Source organism: Centrocercus urophasianus, unplaced genomic scaffold, assembly GCF_019232065.1.
Source record: "Centrocercus urophasianus isolate 14NV4802_14NV808 unplaced genomic scaffold, USGS_Curo_1.0 seq_17, whole genome shotgun sequence".
NCBI classification, from domain to species: Eukaryota; Metazoa; Chordata; class Aves; order Galliformes; family Phasianidae; genus Centrocercus; species Centrocercus urophasianus.
Window position 1 is genome coordinate 24,988,976 of NW_024884722.1, and position 26,448 is coordinate 25,015,423.

The 26,448-nt window shown below is 35.5% G+C and overlaps 1 protein-coding gene across 2 annotated transcripts in view; it reads left to right on the forward strand.

The window, feature by feature from the left end:
• CTNNA3 (catenin alpha 3) overlaps positions 1-26,448 on the forward strand; it is a 408,816-nt gene that overhangs the window by 52,216 nt on the left and 330,152 nt on the right. For both annotated transcript variants that reach the window (XM_042817894.1, XM_042817895.1), the window contains exon 5: positions 22,378-22,641. In XM_042817894.1, the coding sequence (XP_042673828.1) occupies positions 22,378-22,641 (264 nt within the window). The remainder of the gene's footprint in view (positions 1-22,377; positions 22,642-26,448) is intronic.

A 26,448-nucleotide genomic window follows, 5' to 3' on the forward strand; every position in this document is an offset into this window, starting at 1 on the left:
AAAGCATTTTGTGTTGTGATATTTTGATATTTCATTTTGATCAGATTTTAATAGTCTTACTCCTTTACTAAATATTAGCAATAGAAGAAAGCATGTCTTCAAAATTATTTGTAGTTATTAAGATGGGGAAGTCTCTTGAAATTAATTGTCTATCTGAAAATAATTGTTAGAAAAAGTTGATAAACAGACACACACCTGCTGCTGTTTTTAGCATATTTGTAATGTATCACAGGATTCTAGCTTCTTTGCTCTGAACTGTAAAAGAATCTTAGGAAGGAGCTAAATCATAGTTTGTTTCTACCCTTGGAAGTGATGTACTAAAAACAGAACAGCGAGGCTGTATATTTGTTACTTCTGTATTGGATATCCTTAATAAAAAAGTAGAAAATTGGGTGAAATAATCTCCAGTTCTTCACCCTAAAGAGATAGGAAGCCTTTTGGGAGAGTATTGATACAAGACTACATGAGATACTGCACAATGATATTGTGATATCTACACTTAAAACCTGTTTCATCTGCTCCACAAATTTCCCCTTACATAAGATCCTAATAATAGAACGTGTACTGTTCAGCAGCAGTAATGGACAGTGTCCTAGCTGGCTTTATTGAGGACCTGGACATTTGAAGAAACGCTGCTGTCCTAGATGGAAAATCTGGATAATGGCTCAGGGTGTGGTTCAAAGTAATTCCGGAAGACATAATTCTAGTGATGGCAATGCCTCCTCTGTTGCAAAGTCTCTCTACCAGGGGCATATATTTTAAACAGCTGCTGCACTATACCTTTCTGAACTTGTTTTTAAACATGTTTAACCATAATACTGTCTTCGTGATGCTGCTTTCAGCAGTGCTGGAACCATGTCTTTTTGTAATAGTCTTCAAGATGATCACAGCTGAGTGTAATGTAGAGGCATTTTCTGCCTCTCTTGCCAGATAATGAACAAAATCTTCAGTAACTAACCTTCTTTCTTTTTAAATATGTTTATTTTACTGTTTGTAGATGTAAAATCAATATTTTTAAGCCCTGTAATCCAGTGTATCTCTCTTATCTGTCTCAGCAGATAAGTCTTCAGAACTCCAGTAGATCATCTCAGTCAGATTTACAGGTCTGTAATTTCCATGTGCATCTAGTGAGCACTTCCTGAACTAGTATATTGATAAGTAGTGTTTCTCTTCCATGGTCAGTCTTTGCAGTGTTCTATGTATGAATAAATGGTGGTTCACACAAAAACAAATCTCCCCATTCTTATTTTAAAAAAATGTTCATATAACACTTGTGTGCAGTGGAGTTTTGTATTCCTTTTAAAAACTCAGTATAGTTCTTATTTCTTAAGCTTCTTGATTGAAGCAGTCATGTTTAAGCAGTATAGCTTGTCCAGCATGAGAAAATTTCATTCTTACTGCAATAACAGGTTTTGGTCAGATGAATCTCACTGTGTTCAGCATTGTGCAGTTCACCATTCTGTCAGATTTTTTGCTGCTCCATTTTTATAGAACATGGTCTTAACCTGCTGCAGCTTAAACTGCAACTCTGCAATGCTTCAAGTCAGTCCTTAACAGTAGGAGGCTTTATGATGGAGAGAGTCTGTTCTCAAAAATGAAGCAGAGTCTTTAGTAAATGGATTATTCATTAATTTAAACTGCTAATCATAATGATTCTTCCAGTGGGAGCAGCTGCACGTGTTTTGTTTCAAAAACAGCAACAATCAATAGTTATCAATCCAACATGAATTTGTGGTAATCTGTGTCAGCCAGAATTAGGGACTGAACTGGGGATGCGTGTCTGCAGGGAGAAGTACAGAAGCTGAACCTGCAGAAGAAGCAGGCTTTGCTATTTAGGATGCTGCTAGTGAGCATCTCGTTTGGAGAAGCAGGTAATGCACTGTCACTGTTGACTTACATGTATATGTCCTGTCACTTTCTATAAAGAAAATATTTGTAGTTCATATGAAAGAAACATAAGACCTGACTGCTGATAAATTAGTCTTTGGTGCAGTTTCCCTAATCCTAATCAGGATGTGCGTGAATGTGAAATACTTTAGAGATAGTTCATCAAGGTGTATTCAAAATTAATTTGAGCCCTGAATATCTCTGAAATCAAATTCTTTTTCTTTTTCTTGATTTTTTTTTTTTTTTTCTACCTCTGATTGATGGGAAAAAAAAAAATCTCTGCTCCTCGTAGTTCTTTTAACTTGCAGTTATTTATAGTCTGTCTGATAGACTTTATAGGGTACTGTTTTATTTTGCCCTCTATTATAGTTCTGACTAAATCCTTAAATCTAAATGTTAGCAGAGCTGTATTTTACAGTTTTGTATGGTTGACCAAAAGCTAGTGAAATCACAGTCATGTCAGAGATGGGTGAAATATAAGGTAGTTTGGGTCTCATGTAAATATCTGAAACAGTTCAATGTGTGGTTTGCAGTGAAAATTCAAGATTGCAATATGCACCACATTTATTCATACATAAATCATTATGGTATCAAAATGGGTTAGCATGTCTCAATACAAATAATGAAGCAACTGGGTTATCTCAAGTACATATTGAAATGGGAAGAATTTGACCTTTTTAACCTGTTCTTCCTTCTACAGTTAATCCCTGAAAATGCCTGAGTAGGAACACTGTTCCAATTTTAGGGTGCCTAAGGTACTTTCTACTTATTTGCTCTTGGTAATGAGATTGAAAACAAAAACAAAAAAAATCCCAAAACATTTTATATCTAATGAGAAAATGGTAAAATATACATAAATATTTGTGTATACTTACTGCTTAAGTGAGAATCTATGACCGCTATATTTTAGAAGATTTTGTTTCATTTAATTTCAATGTTGGAGTAGGAGATAGTAAAATGAAAACTGTGTGAGAAGATTTTCAGTAAATACATAAGTTGCTCTGAAAGCAATGCCTCCTATTTATTTCTATGGAAAACTGTAACAGATACAGAGAGCACAATAATGCCATTTGATAGAGAAAAGTCTCAGTTGTTTTTTCAGCATAGTCACAATTTTTTTATCAGCAGCAAACTGCATGACTTGCACACTTGCATGATTGTGGAAGTGTGCACTAGAAGAGGTAACCTGCTGTTTCACAGCTGCTGTGAAAGCGTTGTTGTGAGGAAAATGTTACTCATGCAGTCACTCATCATTCCGAACGGATGGAAGTCAGGAGGCACTAAATCCAGGTTATCCAACCGGCATGGTAGGACAGTCCAGACAAGACTGGCAATGTGCTCCACAGTTTTCAAACTGGTATGAAATCTGGAGTTACCATGTTGCAAGAGGAAGACTGTCTTCCTCTCTGACCTGACTCTGGAAGTTTGAGCCTCCGGTTTAGTCAGAGTCATGATGCAGCAGTCAGAGTTGATGGTTTGTCTGCGTTCATGGCTTCATATTCACTTCCACATCAGACACCATTGTATCAGACTGCCCCTGTGCTGCCTTCTGACACACAACAACAGATGTAACAGAATATTGGTGGGAAGGTTCAACTGCCACTGCTATACTGCCAACATCCACCTCTGGTGTTGTGAGCCAACATAATAAAGCAGGAGGCATTAGTTTTGGAGTAGCCCTTATAACTTAAATAAATAATAATAAAAAAATGGATGTATGTAATCAAAGAGTGGCTTGAATAGGAGGAAACTTTGAAGATCATGTAATTCCATTCCCTGACATGGGCAGAGGTGCCACCCAGCAGATCAGGCTGCCCAGGGCCACATCCAACTTTGAATGCCTCCAGGGATGGGGGCATCCACACAGCTTCTCTGGGAGGCTTGTGCCAGTACCTCATCACCCTCTGAGGAATGAATTTTTGCTAACATCCAAGTCTCCTCTCTTTTAGTTTGAATTCACTTCCATTTGTCCTGCCACTTTGTAAAAAGTTCTTCCTCTTTATAGTCTCCCTTGTAAATATTAATATTTCCTTCTAGTACTTGTAAGTACTGGAAGGAATATACATATATGTAGGTTTTCCAGTATAATTTCCCACATCAAGTGAACTTTGAGACTGTGATCTTTGGATTGAACTGGCTCTGAGTGAGACTTTTTGGTTTCTACTGCATAGTATTAAAAGTGCTATGTTAAAAGAAACATTGTGCAAGGAAAAAGATTCTACTTACAAGCTTTAGTATTAATTGTAGAAATAAATTTGAAGAGGTTGTCACCCACTATTATAGTCTGAGCATTAGTTTGTGCATGAATTCCTTTTTCAAACTGGTATTGTAAATATGGATTTAAAAAAATGTGCTGTCTCAATCTTATGTTAGATTTTCTTTATTATGTATCATTTAGAGGGGAGTTGATATGTATTTGATAAAATCATTTCAAGCAATCCTTTTTATTTTTCAATATTAATTTATTTGAAAGAAAAATAAATTCCTTAGGTCTCTGTTCCTGATGAGGAAATAAAAGTTTTCAGTAACAGTAGAATGTATCTCTCCTTTTAAATTTGCTTGTTAGAAAAAACAGTCTGTGGTTTGAGCTGCAATAATGTTTTCCTTTTGTCATTGTAATATATGGTCAGAGCTTTGCAAGTACTCATCCTTAAGGCTAACGTTTTTCATGGATGACCTTTTCACAGAGGTGAACTTATTTTGAATGCAGGAGAAATTACTGTCAAGTCCCTTTACTTATAAAGTTATGAGGAAAACAAATTTAATTCACTCTGGAAGACTACAAGTAATCTTCGTTTAGTGTGTTATATGGTTAGTATATAGTAATGATAGGTGCTTTGCTGCTATTAAATTAATTTCCTTTTGAAATGACAGACAGTATATTAAACAACGCACCCTGAGATTCTTTAATTCCTGATATGATTCTAAACAATCCCTCAATTTTAATCAAATAAAATCCATTTTTAGATACAATTTTATGATAACTTCTAAAGAATTACTTGTTCCAGTTTTCCTTCCTGACTGACTGATCTAATAATGTTCTAATCAAGGCGTCTTCCACAGGCAGGCAAATGCAGTTTTGCTTTTAAATAATTGCCCCCGAAGTCAAGAAAGAAGCAATTATTCATGCAATTCTGTAAATATGTGGACTGTCATTAATGTTTATTTTTCATCTGAAACCACTGGTACCCCAAATCAGCCAAACATCTGAGTATGAATAAAGTAGTCATCCAACTAATTTCTAAATCATATTCTACAGAACTTTGCCGTAGACCAGTGTTTAAGACATTTGCGCAGACCAAAGGATTAAGTAGCACTGGAATAGAGGGTATAAAGTTTAAAGAATACTGAATCTTCCCTCTGATGTTTCTTTCTACATGTATGAAAGGGTGGGAATAGTGGTGAAGTAATGTGCACAAAATAGTGGCAAAAGGAGGGCATTTATTACAAACACATGTATAAGAGTTAAATTTCCAAGAGTAGAATCTTGGTCTTGGGTTATGCTGGTATAACTTCATGGCCCAAAATACTTTTTAACAGTTAGCATCTTCTCTTGAGACAGCCAGATCTGGCATTCCATGTAGGTAAGGAGTTTGGGTAATATGTTGTGTGCAGTTGAAGATGGGACTTAGAAATCTTGGAGCGAGTTTCTTGAGTAAATGAACTGACTGCTCATTTGGAAAGCGGGTTGGCATTTTGTGGTTCTCTTCTATGTGTTTTTCTCTATGCTCCAATCTATGAAATCTTCCTTTTTAATACTATCTTTTCTCTGCAAATGTCTTCATACTGTGCTTTATGGATTTTCTGAATGAATCAAGTTACCTAGGATTTTATAAAGGGTTATGCATTCTCAGTTACTTTTTTTTTTTTTTTTTTTTTTTTTTGTATCATATATGTTTTCTAATCAGTGTTCTGGAAAATTGTAGTCTGTTTTTCAGAAACACTAGCCACACTTGCCACACTTTGTTCACTTGAAATGGTTAGTGCTAGGTGCCAAATACTTAGTAAGATATACCTGGTGGGATGAAGATCTCAGTGCCTAAATGACCACACATCAAAATAATGCTCATGGAGAACATTAGTATCAGAATAGATGCCATGTATATTGGGTTTTGTAGCAGCTGTCTTTATATATTTAGACAGCAAGTGCTGAAAATTCTAAATCAGCTGCATTCTAGGAAGGTAATTGAGGGATTTTTTTTTGAAGCTGATTTTAAAAAGCTGTGATGAGTGTTATGTGAGATAACCATATTATAAGGAGTTTTTGCAGTGGTACTAATGATAACACTTTGTCACACAAGCTTACTGCATTTTTCTTGTTTGTAGACATGTTCTGCCAGTGTTTCTTATGTTGGGTGACTGTGATATATCTTAACCTTATTTGAACATGTATGTTGTGCATGTGATCAGTTTAAACTCTTCTGATGTGCTGGGACTAATAGCACAAAAAAAGTATGGCAAGAAATCTGAGTATTCCGGTGCTGATGTAAATATAAAGTGGCCTGCAGTACTACTCTGGTTTTACAAGGTTCTTTAGTTTTTGCCCTGCTAGCAAAATCAATGGGAATTTTCCTAGCAGTGCCAAGCTGCAACAAAGGGTAGTATATTTTGACTGGTGAGGATGCTTGTGATCTGCATTTATAGTTTAGAAAAAAAAAAATTATTTACTGCTATGATATAACATCAGTATGTTGAGCAAAACCTTTCTGGTTTAAGTAAAAGAACGTGATTCAAACCTTAACCTTAGCTTAGCATGGGGCAGGAAGGGTAGTGTTCTACAAATCTATTGATGGTAGCTTTGCCAAGATGGAGCTAGCAATGTGGAGAAGTCAAACTTTTTTTTCCCTCTTGGGTCTACTGCACTTGTCTCAGAGGTAGAAATTACCTGCATGTTTCCAGACAACAGATACTGTAGCAATGCCTTTAAGTACTATCATACAGTATGCTGATGATTGTTACTTAATTTTGACCTGCTATTCCTCATTAATTGTTCTCACAATAAAATCACTTTCAGACTATGATTAGAGAGGGAGACAACTGAGTATCTGTGCATTTGTCCTTCTGCCGGTATTTTAATACAACCACTTCTAAATCTGTACAGAAGGATGATTTGTTTGTTGTCACTGTTACTTTCTGGCTTGGACTATTTTAGCCAAACATTCAAACATTGTTCTTCTCTCACAGGAATAATGTGGAGACAAAATGATTACTCAGATCTAAGTTAAAAATAACCTTTGTATGCTATCTAGAATCACTTGGTGTCTGAAATAAGTGATGGCAGATGTGATACAGTAGGCAAACTGCTGTATGTTCCAGCTAAGCATTCCCAATTAAAGTATAAATAGTCAAGCAGAAAATAAAGTAATCATGTAGTACGTTGTATCAAAAAAGTCAAATGCAATGACTGTTACCCAAAGCTTTTGTAACAGAACATGATATGTAAGAAATAGTTGAAAGACGTTATCTATGGGTATGCTTGAAATATATATATAATTTTGTTTACTTCTAGGTAAAACTGAATATATTCTGTTTTTGTTTTGTAGCCTTCCAGGGCTATGTTAAACTAGTAATACTGGAGCCACTGCTTATGTGTAACCTTGAGTCATGTAGGTCTTCAGCATTCCGACAGCAGTTCTGTCTTTCAGGATCTATGTTTGAGGCAGAGATGTTTCAGCCAACCCAGTAACTACATTAGATGCTTGCCCAACATCTCACTGTTTTAAGAAACTGGCAGAGGATTTGCTTCGGCTCCACTGCATTCTCAAAGTAGGATGTTCATATTCTCATTGAAAGCTTAGTTTTCTTTCATCAATAATTTGATTGAGGGCATAAGAGCAGAAAGTTTTGGCTGTTTTTTTTTGTTTTGTTTTGTTTTTTGTTTTTTTCTGTGAAGAATAGGTAGGAAAGCTTAGCTAATACTTCTGCTTTTGTTTTCCATAAGCATTCTAAAGAAGTATTTTGTTTGGGAAAGAAGCTTAAGCAGAATTAGAGGAGCTTTACTTTTTAGTAATTGATGTAAATACATTTCTAAATCTGCATAAATTCTACTCATTGTTTTCACGTTTCCGCAGAGGTGGGTCTTGAGCTAACAATCTTTGGTATGAAGAAATCAACTTTTGTAGTTTGTGTGTTTTTATTTAGTATTTTTGATAAACAAAATAACTGGTGAGAGAAATACTTTAACCAGCTAATAACGGTATTAAAAACTGAGTAAAAACGGTATTAAAAATTGAGAAATGCAGTGATCAGGGATTCCAGACTTCTGATCACATACTTAAACCTTTGTTTTTCCAAAAGCCACAAGATATGTGTGGTAAAACCTTGGAAACTTGAAGGGAGGAAGTGCTCACTTTTAAGCAGGTTTTGCTGTGATTCCACTCAGGTTACAGATGAACTTTGGGGTGATGTGGTGCTGGCCTACTTTCTTGAAGATCCAGGCTTTTGCTTTATCTGATAATCTCACTTGAAAAAGCATCTCCCTTCCTGCTCCCCTACTTGGAGATTTCTGATATGATTAGAAACAAGGAAGGGATATTTAAACTACTTTTAAGTAATATGCACTTCAAGGGGCACAGGCACAGATTTACATGCAAAGAGACATGCCTGTTTTTAAAATAGATGTGCCAGCTGCAGTGAGACAGAAATAATATATAGGAGTACAGATTCTGCTTAGTATTAACACTAACTGTTTTGTTTGTTTGTGGGAAGCATTCATTCATCAGGAAGTACTTGACAATGATTTTGATGAAGAAATTGGGAAGATTCTTTGTAATGAAATATTTCAGACCTTAAAAGGAATTTACTCTTCAGTAATGCCTAGAACTCATTTGAAAAGCTAAAATTACTAGAATATAACTCTATAGAAGTGTAAGAAAGAGCAGAGATCTGTAATGAAAAGTTATTTCTGTTCTTACTCTTCTTGGCTAATGCTTTGAAAGTGTATGGTACACATGTGATAATGAAAATTGAAGGAAATAGCATGTGGCTTATATGGGCAAGAGTTCAGTAATCAGTCAATAGAGATACCATATTATAAAGTTATGTTATAATTTCTGAAGGGCTCAAATGGAAAAGATTTGCAAAGTTTAGGACCTTTGACTTCCTCTGAGAAACGTATTTACTGTAGAATGGCTGCAATATTAAATGCTTGAAAAATGCAGTACAGGCAGCTATATAATCGTTGGTATGGTGAAGTGTCTGCTGGTATCAGGCAAGAGTCTGTCCATTGGGCTTGGCGTCAAACTGGATTTAATAAGAAGTTGCCAGTATTCCTGTTGCTACCGGCATAAATCCTCATGCATAGTGTTTCAGAAGCTTGTGAAAAGAAAAGTTGAAACATTGCCCGCTCTTTCCATAACAATTCTCAAAAATAAATGAGAACTGTTTAGTCTGTGTGTGGTCTGCGGTGGGTATAAATCTTTCAGAGCTGCAGATGTAATGCAGTGTAAAAAATCTGAAGAGCTGGATTGCGCAGTGCCCAGCTCTCCAGGAATAGAAGTCTGATTGCTACAACATACCATGGAATATGGCCATCTTCCATTTCATTTGGAGAAAATACTTCAGTTTCTGCAGTGTTTAATTTTTTAATGTTTAAATTTTATCATGATGAAACTGTTTTAGTACTACTGAAGTAATACAGAATTCATTAAATTTCTGTTCCTCTTAGTGTGTCAGGGAAAACTTGAGAATTAAGATTACACAGCTCCCTGGTAGGTGTTGGTTTTCCTTCTGGCTCATGACCTATTTAAAACTGAGCACTAGGATTTACTTTACATACTCCTTTAAATACTACTACAATAAATCTTGCTTTTTACCAACTTCAACATTTAGCACAATAACTTTCACATGACCGAGGCAATAGTTAGGGATGCAAACTTATAGGTTTTTGAACAGAAAGCTAGTGAGAAAACTTTATACCATCTATGCTATATGCATATAGCATATAGATGCATATATAGATGCTATATGCATATAGCATAGATGGTATAAAGTTTTCTCACTAGCTTTCTGTTATATGTTATTATGTTATATGTTTCTGCTATATGCATAGATGGTATCTATGATATCTATTGCTATTTATGGCATACTGAAAATTGAGAGCACGATGTGCAGAAGTATTGTAACTGCCACCTTGACCTGAAGGATTGTGACAAATAATGCATGTTGGAAGAAAATAGCATGCTTAACATTTTGCTCTATCTATCCAAAGTAATATTTCACTTTGCATTTATAGAGGGTTTTTTGGTTTGTTTGTGTTTTTTTTTTTTTTTTTTTTTTAATGTATCAATATATCTCTTTCTGGATCATTTTCTTACATTTCCAAAAGTAGCTTTAATTCTTCTGAATAAATTCTCAGGTTTTCATTGTGAAATGACTAAAACTCTTATTAATGTATTGCTGTATGGTTCTAGCTCTCTTAAGTTAATGCCCTCTAAAGCAGTGGTGTATGTTGTTTAAACATTGTATGTTGTAAAAAATGTATGTTTTTGTCTACATGATTTCTTCTGGGAAAAAAAGACATCACTTTGTTTTTTCTAGAGTTTGTTTTCAAATATCCATTCCAGTGTCTGAATTTTCAAGATGTGAGTACTTTTTTTTGAACTGAACAAGAGTGCTTCCTGTTTACGGTGCTCTTCATACATATAGCATCCTGCCTCTTTGTTTTGTCTTTTGGGTGGCAGAGTAGTTTGTGCTATGTCACTAGAGACTGCCAAACCCTCTGCCCCTTGCCGCTTTGTAGTCCATTTATGCTCAGCTGCAGTATGCAGTCTGTGGACTGGGCTTTCTTCCTCCAGCAAAACAAGAGGATGTGGAAAAACCTCCTATAGATGGCTAAAGAGAAATATGAATGTAGTTTTTCCTGCCTGTATGTCCTACCCCTTTTTTAATCCTCGATGCTGTAGCTGAGAGCTGTAGCTGAGTGCACAGTTGTTCAGGAAGAATGCATTTTATGCAATGTTTGTTGGATTACATATGTGTTTGGTTATCAGTATATGCAGTAGTGTATATTTTATACCCTGATAATTTAAAAATGTTTTTTTTAAAAAATACTTTGCATCTTGTGAAAGCACATGCGTTAATTAGTGTGCTGGTTAAATAGACATTTTTGTTACCTTTCTGAATGCATATTCAGCCAGTTTCTAAACTGTTATCAGATGAACTAACCAGTAGATATGTTTTCCATTATTTACTGAATAACTTCCAAAGAAGTGTCACAGTTTTTTTTTCCATGTATTTTCCTAGTTCCTCATCATTTTTTAGCATTTGTGAAGGAATGTAACATTTTGTTTATTCTGCTGTTGCTATGTAGTGCTGTTTTCAACCTGAGCCATTGAAGGCCTGATCCTACTGTCAAAGGAGGGTCTTTTGTGGGATTTCTAAAGATGTGGCGTCATGATTGCTAAGGATTAGACTGAAGATGCACAGCTGGATTTTCTGTTCTGTTCCTTAGGCATGAGTACTTGCTGCTGAACTTGTGAATGACCCCATCCAAATCTGTACCTGTCCTGAAAGGACAGACCTCTGAGATCAGGCCCTTGCAATCACTACTGATTACAGACTAGCTGATATTCAAGGGCTCATCAAGTTCAGTACAGCAGTTCCACATCCTACAGTCCTCTTTTATGACATTATTTGTAAGAGTAATTGTGAGAGATCTCAATGGCAAATGAAAAACTATCATGAGTATGGTCTGCTCATACTGTGGAAGGAGTTACTTCAGGTGATTACAGACGTGGAGTATTAAAAAAGACCCAAGGTGATACTAAACCAGTAACAACAGGCATTTGTAAACATCTGTCATGTGCTTTCATGGAAGACAATAACAAGACTGTGAAAGGGGTATAACCATTAGAACAGTTTGGTGCAAGGTCTGTCAATCATTTTCTTACATCACTCATGGGGTAAAAACAGCAAATAAACGAAAACCTCTTAAATGGGGAAATTGGGAAAAATGAGGAATCATGCCTACTAAATCATACAATGTTGAATAGTGCCCTGCTTATGTCTAATTGGCTCTGCTACTTTTCAGTCAGTATAGCACTAATTACATTTTTCTTGAAATACAAAGATCCTCTACATCAGTTGTTTGCAGAGCTGTGGATTTTGTTCTGATTCACAGAGCTGTTATAAGCAGCATCATTGGAGAGATTCCCAGTACTGTTGTAAGCAGTGTTTTTTGGAGAGATTTTTTAGGTAAGGGGTTGAGATGTGATCAAGCATCTACAAGAAGATTTTAGGCCTGGTAGTATGTTTGGAGATGTTCTGTAATTAAGGAACTTGCTCAGGCATTGTTGAAGAGAAGAGCATATATGTGCAGTAAACAGTTATTTTAATATCTTAGATATGTGTATTTCACACGCAGCTCAATCACCATGTATATATATATAAAATTGCTGTTCGCTTTGTAATTTTTTATTTAGTGGCTCTGTAAGCTGCTGCATTGAGCAAAATTTGCATTCATGGGTGTGTTTATCCACACAGCCAGTACAGCAACAGCATGGACCCTGTATACTTCTGGCCTGTACTGAAAACATGCCTGACACTTTCATATAAGTCTGTACAAGATGGTTATTTTGGTCATGACCTGAATGACTGCTATCCAGTTTACTGACCCATAATGAAAAAATCTTTCTGCCTTTGTAACTCCCCTCTGTTCATCAGACACATTTCCTTCTGTATTGAATGTGAAATCTCTTTGCTTAGTCTGGCGGAGAGCTGTGATATTTATGTTATCTGTTTGGAAGCATATGTTCATAGGATCAGAAAAGAAGGTCTGGAAGGAACACATCCATGCCATCCAGAATCTGTGTGTTCCAAATCAGATTTAAATGTAAGTGACAAATTCCAACAATTTTTTTCTTTAAGTACTTTATCTGTGCTACAGTTCTATCTGCAATCTGTTTCAACATTTCACTCTCCTTGCTGTTAAAATATTTCCTCTCTATAATATATTTTAAAAATATCCATGTTTTCTGTAATTTTCTCTTTGCATCCTCAGCCTCCTCCATCTTCCAGCACTTCAGCTTGGGTTTATCCATAATAAAGATGACAAAAGGTTACTAAAATTTCTTACAGGCTACAATCTGTTCATTCACTTTGCTTTGATATTTGTTGTTTTGAAAGTGACTAGAAGAAGACTTGAAGCAGGGTGGTGTATTTTTCTGACTGCAATACAGCCAGCAATTTACTTTTTCCAGCATAGGTACAAATGTTTGCACTTGCTGTAATTTTTGCTTTCAAAATTGGTTTTATTTTTTAGATCATTTTGGAAGTTATCAAAAACAATTTCATTTTTTACTCTTGTCCTTTATTATCTGTACATTCTTTTTCAATGTTCCCTCCTTTTTATAACCTTGGTTAGGAATGTGGAGTTTTTCAGACATAGACAAATATTCTGAAAAATCATATTTAATACATGTTTCCATTTAAAACTGACCCACTGCTATATGTTCCAGGATTCTTTCTCTGCCAATCTTTTTGTACTGTCCTCACACTAGTTTAAGACCATGTTTTCTGATTTTACTTTGAAGAACATAATTTGTGGTAGGATTAAAAACCATGCCAGAAGAATGATGTATGTTACTGCATGCTTCCTAGTACAGAAGGAGACTGTTTTAAGCAGCCACTAGTGAATTATTTGGTTAAGAACTCTAGCTCTTGTTAGCAACTGTAGAAAAAGACCACAGATAGAACAGACAGGATCTGTTTACTTTTTTCGCGGGTTGGATGTTATGTTGTTGTAGTGGGAATGCTAAGTCATGGCATGAAACAGTAATTGAGCACCTGGTGGGAAGGCAGGGCCAACCCAGGGGAGCTCAGGTGCATGCAGTGCAGCTCAGTGTCCGGATGGGATGGATCCATTGCATTTAAGGGTTGCTAGTGGAGGCAAGGGGATCTTGCAGGAGATCCCTGTGATAAGTTAGACTTTCCCAAGGGTAAGCAGATTCTTTCCATTGTTTCTGTGCCTGTGGCTGCAACATTTGAACATATCCTCTCTTGCTGTAGTCTAGGACTTGACTACTCTGCCATCATTGCTGTGCTTTCCATTGTGTTACAGCATTGCAGTAGTACAAGCCCAGAGTCTACTTTGGTTCTGATGCTCACTGAACTGCCTTTTTTTTTTTCCTCTAGTCCTAATCCCCATCACTACAGCAACAGTATGAAGAACTGTTTATCTTTCTACTGCGAAGTGTTGGTTTTTCTGGATGTAGTAACTTCTTTATTTGAGTGTAGTTTCTAATGGTATTCTTCCTCTGTGAACTAATTCATCCATTCGTTCGTACATGGTTTTGTTTGGAATTAAAGCTGCAGTAACACCTGAGACTTTTCTAAAAGCTCTGGACAAATACTTTTGGTGATTAATCAGAGAATATGGTGAGCTCTTCAGAAATTTTCTGAATAAGTTGCTGGAGTCTGTTTGTTCAATGTTCCCCACTGAAGTAACTCTTAAAAAAAAATATCTTTTTCTTTAAAGGTATACATATTGAGAGTAGTGAATTGCAACATGAGTGTCCATAAGGCTTTCTAATGAAAGAGTACCATAATGTGATTTAATTTCTGTTCAACTGATCCTTAGTGTGATAGTAAACTGTGTAAGTGTTGTTTTTCCCAAAGCAGGTCCTTGTGATTTAGAGAATTGCAGATATTTTTTTAAATAGAGAAGTAGTTCTGGGCAGTTATTACTCTAATCACACTTATCTTACTTTAACTGAAGATTTTATTAAGGAACTGCAAACAAAGGTGATTTTACAAAGTTTGCAGCATTTCAAAATGCAGTACTTAGGCCTACGGAAAATCATTTTTTGTGTTAATAGATTAGAACCACAATCCTGGCAAAAAAAAGAAAGGCATCTGCATCCAATCCTCTGCACAAATATTGGAAGTGGAAATTCTGTGAATTTTTTGTTGAATTCTTCTGCATTTTAATATACTAGACAGGCTGCCGTGATCTCTTGGCTGTGTTAGTTACCCTGTACTGTCAGCACATGTCTCTTGGCTTTCCTGTGACTGTTCCTGGATTCAGGCAGGTCCTGCATGGCCAACCTGATCTCCGTCTATGATCAAGTGACTCATCTTTTTGATCAGGGAAAGGCTATTCACTTAGTATACCTAGACTTCAGCAAAGCTTTCAACACTGTCTCCCATAGTTATCCCTGGAGGAGCTGGCAGCCCGTAGCTTGCACAGATAAACTCTTTGCTGGGTTAAGAACTGGCTGGATGGCTGGGCCCAGAGTGGTGTGGTAAATGGAATCACTTCCAGCTGGCAACTGGTCATGAATGGTACTCCCCAGGGGTTGTATTGGCGCCTGTCCTGTTCAGCAGCTTGAAGTTCAACAAGGCCAAGTGCTGGGTCCTGCATTTTGGCCACAGCAACCCCAGACAACACAACAGGCCTTGGCCAGTGAAACTGCAGGTTTAGCTTGCAGATAAAATGTCCTATATTTTTGATAGTTGCTGTCTAATTACTGTGAACTCATAATCACTGATGAACATCCTTTCATCATCACTGTAATCCTCAATATGTTGTTTAGCTATCAATCTTCACTAAAAATTCTCACTAATCAACATCCAAAATTTCTTCCAGATGACAAGGCCCAAGCAGTCTCTCAAATAGAGATTTGCCCAATGCATCAAGTTGTCTTACAACATAGATTATATTTATCCAAAGACATCACAAAGTTTCCTTGCAGCAGCTGTTGAATGCAACATACAAATGCTATAGAAATTTTATTAAGCTAGAAAAATTATGCTCTTATATATGATTGTTCTTGATTATCTGAAGAGATTATAGTTATCGAAATTGCTTTCCAGTGTCAATTGTTACTATGTGATTAGATTTTTGGCAGCATCCTGTTTTCACTGTGGCATTAGCAGACTAAATCAATGGCTTTCACAAATTAATTTCACTGACTTTCATAGACAGCCTGAGTTCTCAGGGCTTGTTCAATAGAGTCCTCTAAAAAATTTCAAATATTTCACATTTGGAATGTTTAACTGTGTTGAAAGTGATCGATATGACTGATTTTTGTATCTAAAAATCGGTGTTTTGTGACTCCTTAATAATAACAGTTATTTTTGTCTAAGTCAGAAGAAGAGTGTCTGAAAGGGTGGGGAAAATAGGTAATAAGAGAGATTCCAAAGGTGCCACCTGTGTGTTGGAAGTTGAGTAAGTGCAAAGTAAAGATGTATGTCTTTGTTAAACTTTTTCCCTTATTCTTTTCTTTTTTTAAAATGTATGAATATTGCTTTAACTGAGGAATATTTTCAGTATTGAAGTTCCCTAAAGCAGTTTCTAATTTGGTGATAACACTGTAGAGAAAAATTGGGATGAAGAACACTGAAATGAATTTGGGAACTTGGGCTGTTTATAAACAGACATCATTGGTTTCAGTGGATGCTTCCTTTTTTTTTTTTTTTTTTTTAAAGCAAAAATATTCCTTAGACTGAGGCCGTGAGATAGAAATAGTTTTTACTGATATCAGGTTAGCATGAAAAATCTGTGAAGGGAAGGATTATCTGTCTTTGAAAGAGAATGTCTCCTGGGATGCAGTGGGTATCTGTACAGAACCTTAGAATAATGGAATTGTTTGAGTTGGAAGGGACATTTACAGTTCATCTACTCCATCTTCCCTGCAGTGAATAGGGACATCTACAGACAGATAAAGTGCTCAAAGCCCTGTCCAATCTGACCTTAAAGGTCTCCAAAGATGGGGCGTCACTTATCTGGGCAACCTGTTCCCAGTGCCTCACCACTCTTATTGTAAAAACACCAAAAACAAACAAGCAAAACCAAAAAAAAACCTTTTAGTTTAATTCTTTTGGTTTGAAACTGTTTCCCCATGTCCTATCACAACAGAACCTGCTAAAGAGTCTGCCCTTTCCTTCTTACAGCCCTCTTTTGATACTGAAAGGCTGCAATCATGTCTCCCTGGAGTCTTGTCATCTTCAGGTTGAACAGCGCCAGTTCTCTCTACTTCTCAAAGGGGAGGTATTCCATCTCTTGAACTGTTTTTGTGGCCCTTCTCAGAAAGCATTCCAGCAGGTTCACATCTCTCCTGTACTGAGGGCTTCACCTCCCTTGACCTGCTGGCCACGCGTGTCTTAAAAATGGATATAATATTGCCTTTTTTCCAGTCACCAGGAATATTACCTTACTGCCAAGACACATTCAAATCCACTCTTCCTGGTATTTGAAGAAGTTTCTCTCATTTCTGTATTCACCTTGTGTAAGGAACAAATAACCATCATGTTAGATTTATGCAGTTCCTTTATGCTGAAGAGTTGATCCCAGCTGCAGCATGTACAGTCCTACGCTGCACTGTCAGCAGGGGAATGGAGACCCTATATTGCTTTTCTTAGGCAATACTGAAGAATGTGGATGGCAGGTTTAAGATCTGCTAGGGGATGAGGGAAGCTACAAAACTAACATTAGAAATACACAAATGTACAACTGTATCTCATGTTTGGGCTCAAAGAAGTTTATTTCAGAATTCTTGGAACTCTTTCCTTGAGCAAAAATAACTTCAATTTTGTATTAAAAATAAGTACTATAGCAAAGTATAAAAGATTTATTCTGTTTCAGAAGCTGATTACACTCATTAGCTTTGAAGGTGAGTTCTTTGAAGGATTATACTTTTTAAAAATTCTGTACACTTTTTTTAAGAGTGATATTCTAATAATAAACTAAAAAGGAAATTGATTAGATAGTCTTTGAGTGATTTATCTTTTTAAAAGTGAGTTATTGTCCTATGAGAAAAGTTTTAATGTTTCATTAATACTTTATAAGAATAATCTAGAAGAGAGGAAACATTACTGAAAGGTTATTTTCATGTTAATTAAGCTCTTCAATATAAAAGAACTCTAACACAATTTTAATATTTTATTCATAGTCTTCAAAACTGTTAGACGTTATATTGATTGCAGCATGGCTTAGACTTGATGAAGAGAGAATATAATTTGTTTTGTCTTAGTCAGCAACACAGCAAATTGTACCACTCACCAAAAACTCTAGATGAAAAACACTCTGAATACGTTTGAATCTTAGAATTCGTGTGTCCTATGAACAATGTTGTTAATGTGAAAAAAGCATAACGTTTTTGCAAAAACTAATGTTGCAATTTCCGTTGGATTTGAGAGCATTTGGGATCAAATCTGTGTTTGATCCAATTGTAATTAATGGAAAATTAGTCATTAATAGATATGAATATAGAATATGGATAGAGAGAATCATAGAATTGTTGAGGTTCGAAAAAGACCACTAAGACAGTCTAGTCCAACCCCAACCCATCGCCATCATGCTTGCTAACTATATCCCCCAGTGCCACATCCACATGATACTTGAATGCCTCCAGGGACAGTGACTCCACCACCTCCCTGGGCAGCCTGTTCCAATGCATCACCACTCTTCCTGAGAATAATTTTTTTTCTAATATCTGACTGAACCTCCCCTGGGGCATTTTGAGACCATCCCCTCTTGTCTTTTTGCTGTTACCTGATATTCATCTCAGTCCAGTGATTGACAGCAGGAAGTATAAGGGGGCATGAAGTACTAATGCAAAGTGTTTTGGACTTGCTGATCACTTGAAATTCAGTTTCTGTATGAAATATTGAAAATAAAGTTTTTAAATACTATGCCTTAGAGGTAGTTTGCTTAGTAAATTATTTGTGAATGTGAAGTACAGTGCTGCTTTGACTGACTTACCTGGCCTTATTTTATTACTCTGTCCCTTTTAAATGAATTCTAAAATACAGGGCTTTTTCTGTACTAATAGTTTTACTGATGGTTATGAGTCCTCTTTCTCGATCAACTGTCTGCTATGTTATTTTTTGAAACACAGCAAGAGTAAAAAAGGGCTTTGTTCCAGAGGAAACCAGGGGCCAGATAAAGCGATATTTCTGTACACATTTCATACACTTGGTATGGGGAATGGGGTGGAAGATATCTTTCTTCCTTTATCAAGATGGACTATTATATTTAATCTGTTGCTCTACATCTCTTAAGATTTCAAGGCTTCACAAGACCAGTAATATTGAAACCTGATAGTTAATGGTCGAAGGACTTCCTAAATTGTGTGAGTTCCCTCCACTCTATAATTTCTGACTGTTACTGATGAGAATGTTTTGTCTGACAGTGACATTTCCTCCATGGAAGAACTGACTTTACTATCATTTGTGAAAACCACTGGAGTCACAGAAATGAATGTATTCTGTTAAGGCATATTAAGCTGAGAAGTTTGCAATTAAAATTATACGCTGCTTCAATACAAGAAATTGATGCTACGCAGAAAACCTTGAACTAAAACCTTCTCATGCCATTTAATTAGATGAATCTCAACATGTTTTAATTCCTTGGTGTTCTTCCACATTATAGATACCATCATAAAAAATAAAAGGAAATCCAAATTCATAATTTTTAGCCATGTAGGGAAAATGAGGAAGTCAGTGTATGAACAGGTAGAGGATGCTTCGGCAAAACTGCTGCCACTGCTTTGTGAAGCCTGAAGCTCTTACCATTTCCCTTCTTCAAGGAAAAGACCATTTAAGGGTGTTTTGACTTTTCGAAATAAAGTAGCGGAGATTTGTTTCTGATGGTGACTGTGATCAGCTCTGGATTCATATTTGATACTCAAGGATAAACAGCAAAGCCCTGACTTAGATATTAAAAGGCAGATCACAAAGATACAAATTTCAGAGTTCTGCAGTGCCTGTCTGTAGGGTCCTCACAAAATTTTCTTTGCTGAAGTTTAAACTGTGACTGCTTTCCACTTCTTTCTTCTATTACTGAGAGATTATATTTTACTGCTGTTTCTACTGAACACAGTTGTCTTATGGGATATTGCCTGTGGTAGCCCTTGTACTAACCTTAAGAATTGTTACAATTCAGTGGGTTCAACACAGCTGGGTCCGTATGAGGGGATAATTAGTAAGACTTGCTGTTTTATTTTGAAGTATTATGTGCCTTATGTTTTGTGTCTTATAAGCTGAATTCTGACCAGTTTGAAGGGCTTTCAGATAACTGAACTTCCGATAGAATATTCACTTCAAAAATAATAAATATTTCTTGGGACTTTTCTGATTTTATGCACCAAAAATAATGATTAAATTTCTTAGGACAGCTCAACTCGTTTTTTTTTTTTTTTTCTTTTTTTTTTAAATGCTTTATTTCTTATATATTTAGAAATAAAGGAAATTGCATTTCCTGAACTTGCATAAGGAATGCTGCAGTGTTCATTGTTACTTGCTGTGAATCCAGGAAGATATTGTTTCCCATTGAGTCATTTCAATCATGGTAGTTGGAAGCTAGCACATAAAGAAATATGGCAATTTAAACTGCAGTTAGCAGACAGCAGTCTGTTAACATAACAGACATTGACAACACAGTTTAATGTTGATCACATTCTGAAAGTAACTATTTCAAAGGGTTTTAACAAAACGTTCTTACTTCATGGACTTAAAATTACTTCTGTTAGAAAGGAATGTTCACTTATAACACTCTTTTTTTTCTGAAAAATACTTATATTTTAGAAGCTTTTCTTATTTTCTGAATCAAAACCACTATCTCAAAAGTTATACTTCCCTGATTAGTAAAAAGTTCCAGTATCATTAATGTTTAAAACAAAAAAAAGCATTGCTTGGTGTTCACAAATTAGCAAATGAGATGGTTAAATGTACGTGTGACTTTAAGACACAAATCTTCATATTTCTCCAATAAACTTATTTAAATTCTGTAAGTTTTAGACATTGGTTAGGTGGTATAGCATTTTATGTAGCTATTGAGGTATAATGTGTATTTTAGCTTGTATTTTTGGACTGATCGTGGAAAATCTCTCAAGTGTAAGGAAGAACAGGAGTGTGTGATGCAGCTGTCAGTGTTCTTGGTAGGGATGCATCTCAAAAATAATAATTCAACTGCTTAAACCTTTTCTTCAACATTTTATTTTTGTGGATTAATACAATATATATAATCTCTACAATATAAATTGGATCAGTACTCCACTTTTCTCATATTACCCGAGTATATTCAATGTAGAACATAAATGCTCATTGTTAACTTTTTTTTTTTTTTTAAATCATTTGGCGTTTGTCCTTGAATTTCATTATTCTGTTAAGAATTAAATAGTATTCTGCACTGAAGTGCCATCAGGAAAGGTGAACAAAAGTTCTAATCTAAAAAGAATCTCTGTAAAGGCAACTTGTAATTTTTATAAGAATTTTGGAAAAAAAGAAATCAAGTTCTGTATCTGCAGCTTTTCTTGACAAATACCAGTGCTTTAAATTGTACAGCCGTTCTTTCTCTGTATAGATTTTCACAGTACTTGCAGCAATTTATAGGTCCGGAGTACAGCTGCTGGAAGACATTTATTCTCAGTTCTGTATTAAATCTATCATATACCAATGCATTAACTTTCAGCACAGAGCTCAAGGGCTTTTGGCTTTTTCTTTCTTGGTCTGAGTTCCTATCCTATAACAGTTTGCAGGGTATACAAAAAACAATGGTGAGAAAACCCAGCTAATATGCAAGAAGAAAGAGAAACTGTTATTCATAATAACAGTTAAAGCAAACTGATTTTGCAGTGTGAGCTGAGTAGCCAAAACAGAGCATACTGTTAACATTTCTGAAAATGGTAATGCTAATAAGCTTGTTTTGATGGATCAACACTTTAGTTTCATTTTCTTGAGCACTGTTCTTTACACACATCAATTGTACATACATTCACATAGCAGCAACTTAACGTTCTCTGCAGTGTTTGAATTGAATGCTTCTTAAAATAGAGTGGAAAAATATGTCATTGAGTTATTTGACTCAATTTGCTATAGTTTTGTGCTTTTTTGGGAAGGAAAAAAGAAATCAGCTTATTTTGTATTGTTGACAGATATTTATCATAAATATTTTAAATAAACAAAGCAAATAATCAAATAGGGTATTACAGCAATGACAAAAAATATTTCAGAAATTTGTAATCCAATGCATTTCTTCAAGTAAATCTCTAGCTGCTGTTCATTTCTACAGAGCACTTGGGACACAGGCAGCAGGGCAGGAATGCAACCACAAGAAATATGTTTAGATGTAGCAATCAAAGACTCCTTTATTAACCCTATCTACATCTCTGTCCTTCTCTACTGCTTATTAAGATAGACATGTTGGAGAGGAGAGAAGAGAGCTGATTTCCAGGCCACTTTTTTCACAGGAAAATTCTTTTTAGAAGAGCAGAATGTGAATATTCCATAGTGCTAGTTATAAAATACAATTTAAAAAATGTGATTGTTTTACATAGGTCTTGTTCATTGCTTGTGAGATAAAGAAGATTCCATCATAAGTACAATTATAGATGTAGTCATTTTTCCAAATCTTAGATAAATGTAACTTGTGTCCTTAAACAGACCACAGATAGAAAAATGAACAAAAAAAACCCAAACAACACCATTTATGCACTACTTGTCAGTTTTGAAGTGCTTTTGGAAATAAAAGTCATGTTCTTTTGCTGACAGGATTTGAAATCTAGTGATCAGCGAGATGAAATTGCTGCAGCACGTGCAACCCTGAAAGAAAATTCTTCTCTTCTTCATTCAATATGTTCAGCTTGTTTGGAACATTCAGATGTTGCATCCCTTACAGCCAGCAAGGATTCAATTTGTAATGAAATACAAAATGCCCTCAATGTGATTTCTAATGCTTCCCAAGGAGTTGGGAATAAAAAGGGACAACCTGCATCTTACAGAGCTACTCTAGGAAGTGCACTTGATGAGCTTGAGGTAGGTACACCCTTAAACTTTTCCCACTGCAATGTATTTCAGTTATTTCAGTTTTCATCTACTGCTGTTGAGTGAAAGATCAATGCTGTCCTTAGTCTTAGTCTGAATAGTATCACCCTAAATTATTTCACTGGAAAGAATCACTATTCAAAAATATTTGCAGTTAAGTCTTTGTTTCACTATTTTGCTTCTTTCAAACAGCATTTAAGAATTACATCCATGCATGTAAGTAATGGTGGAGACAGAAATGTCCTGAACTCATAAGTTAAGTTTATAAATAACAGTGATTCTCTAATGATTGCAATCACTGCTGCATTGACTGTGTTTGAATTAGTGCAATGCACAGTGATGCTATTTACTCTGAAACTTGTCAATGGGATCATTATGTAATTTATGTAATTGAAGATTAAGAAACCTAACTATGTCTTTATTTTTAAATTCACTCACGTTAAATTGAGATGAGAAATATACTTTAACAGATTAATGTTTTTACTTCTGTATTTAACCAAATATTTGGAGAATGTCTGCTCTTTCTCTACTTCTCACATAATTCTAGACTTCCACATCAAGTTTTCCCTTTTCCTCAAACTTTTCTGATTCTTCCACGTGTAATTTTTCATTACCTTGCTAAAATTGGTAAAAGACCTCCTGAAGATGAGGTGATGGACTGCATTCCTCATCCACTATAGCACATGTAAGCCCAAATTAAAAAAACAAAACCAAAAAACAGAGTGCCTTTTTGGTTGTAAAAACTCGGTTTTGTCTGATGCCAGCCTTGAATGTTGATACATTCTTATGAGAATTAATATTGTGACTGATGATAATAGATTTTGTTTAAAATATTCAATGAACGGTTAAAGAAAGTTTGAAATCCCTATACGTTATAAATCTTGTAGTGGTAGTGTATTGATCAAAACAGACTTTTCAGTAATGCCCGAAGCTGAATTTGACAGGCTCTTTTTTTCATCCCCAAAGGAATGTGATTGCATATTATATGCCAGCCGTTCTTGCTGTTTACACTAGGTTTTAAAGTTGTAAACTATTTTCTTACTAAATGAAAGAAAATCACTTGTGTGTTAAGTGATGTGATATGGTGATGCCCTGAATGGCAATGTAGTTTAAATTAGAGCTACTCTTTCCCTGTTTAACCTGGGGGAAAAACAACAACAACAACAACAAAAAAACAAACAAACGTAAAATGAAACCAGAAAAAAGACCTCAAGAAGATAAAACAAAATTTGGAAAAGTGCTTGCATCGTCTGACTGCAGATGAATTTATTCTGGCATATGTGAGCAGTACCATTTTAATGAGATTTTTTAATTGTCTTTACTTTCAATATTATTTTAAAATAGAAGAATTGTGGTAGTGGTTCCATGGAAAATTTTCTTCTGGATTGAATTTATTTTTATTGGAATCATAACAACATAAAGTCTCACTTGCAAAAAGCCATTTTGTAAATGGAATTTAAAATTTATTTTCACCTAGATACCACAAATTGGAATTTAAGCTGTATGTGTTAAATAAGCATAATTTAAACTTTTAAAAATGATCTTATGAATTAAATGATTGTGCTTTTCTTTCTTTAATGAAAGTTCTATGGGCTAAAGACCTGAAATAACTTTCGCTCTTTCTTGTTGCAGCGAATAGAGTGCCATGAAATAAACTGATGTAGTAAATAGTCTGTTGGGAACAAATCTTGTTAAATATTTGTACTGTAGAAAAGTATCACAGAGCTTACCCAACAGTCTAGTATATAGAGGGTTTGCAGTGTCATTCTCCTTTGCCCAATGCTGGCAGTACCAGAGTAATTACAGATTTTTTAATTGGGAAGCTAATAGTAAGAATTAGAACAGTTAACTTCTTAAATCAGTAGATGCTCAAGAATTTCTCTTATAGTTTCCATATGAATAAACTTATTATTTGTAATTAAGCACAAAACTATAACAAATTTAGTAGTGGGTATGTGGGTGCAGATTACCTGTGCTTTTCACTAGTATTGCATTTTCTAAATGTGAAGAGATTTCTCACAAAATGATACGGGTCATCTATGCTTGACTCAGTGTGTTCATTTGACCTGTTGTTCTTTAATGACCCTGGCCATGTAGCAGGATAGTTACATATGAGATGTTAAAATACTGTATATCAGTCCAAAATGTCAGAAAATGCAACCTGGTATTATCTGAGTTCTGGTCTTCCTCTCACTCTTCCATGGATCAGAAGGCAAATGAGGGGTAAAGTAGCCAAGTAATAATTCTGGTTAGGTGCTCATTTATGTTTAAAATCTCAGGTAGCTAAACACTCATTAACCCTGTTAAAGCAGAAAAGTGTAACTATTTATCACATATCTGTCATTCACCAGTTGTTTGGAAATCAAATTACCTTTTCCATTTAGAATACTGATCAGAATTTTTTTATGAAATTGCTTTTAGAATTAAATCTGTGGGCAGAATCTTAAATCATATTTTCCTGGTTACTGTTGCCTAGTAGTCTTCTTTCTTTAAATTTAGTTCAGAGCTAAACTGTAGCAGCTTTTTGCCGGTACTATTTGTTCACCTTTTTGTGTGTTTTCTGCAAACTGCCTCCTAGGAGAACTTCTTTTCCAATTTTCATTTGAGATTTGAAAACAGTCATTTTGCTAACTAAACGGTTAACTGACTGTAGCAATCAGGCATAGCTTAGTCTTCTGTGATAAAGCTACTTCTTAAAGTGCAACTTCTTTCTGTTGTTATACTTGAATATTCTAGTTGTGAGTGCATTTTATGTTATGATGGACACTGTATAGTATAGGGTTGAGAATGCTTGAGATACAGGGATATAACAGTGAAGTTGCTGATCCAGTGAGTAGTGGCAGAAGGATTTAACTGTAGCAGAGGTGAGGTACCACAGAATAATTTGGCATTCAAGGCTGTAATGTGAATGTGGCAGACGCACATGAATGCGTGAATGGGGTTGGTCTCTTCTCACTGGTGATGGGTGATGGGACAGGGGGAAGTGGCCTTAAGTTGCGCCAGGGTAAGTTTAGTTTGGATATCAGGAAAAACCTCTTTACTGAAAGCAGGAGTAGGCTCCCCAGGCAGGTGGTTGAGTCACCATCCCTAGATGTGTTTAAAAACTGTTTGGATGTGGTGCTCAGGGACACTATTTAGCAGAGGGTGGTTAGAGTTAGGGTAGTATGGCGAGGTTGTGGTTGGACTCAATAATCTTGAAGATCTTTTCCAACCTGAGCGATTCTATGTATTTCAAATCTCTAATACAAAATAAACATTTCTTCCATGTGAAAAATGGATATACTCACCTCTGAAAGTTGTTACCTCTGGAATGCCTTCCCTTATCATTTGCTGTGGAAGAGTAGTTTGAGATTATCTCTTTGATATAAGTTAATTAAAAAAATAGAAACAATAACAAAAAAAACCCAGTAAATATTTAAACATCAGTGTCTAGCTTCGTACAGTTTTTACTAGTTGATCAAATGCAAGCCTTTTCCTTTATAGCTCTGTTGTGTATTTGGATATAGCTGAAGTAATGGAGACCTACATAAAACATTGATTAAACACGTTATGTAGGAAAACAAAGTTCCCGTTGCTGAGAACTATTTGAATTCTGATCTTGAAGTTATGCATTCTTCTTAGAGAGGTGACAGCTGAAAGGGTTTTGTTTTCTCCTCCATTTCAGAGTCCATAAAGGCATCTCTTACCATTTTCTTTCAGTTTCCTATACTACATTTTCATACTTTTTTGCATAATGTTTGAGATACAAAGTAATTTAGCTTGCCTCTAGATAAATAGGGTGAAGTTTTCCTTTGTGTT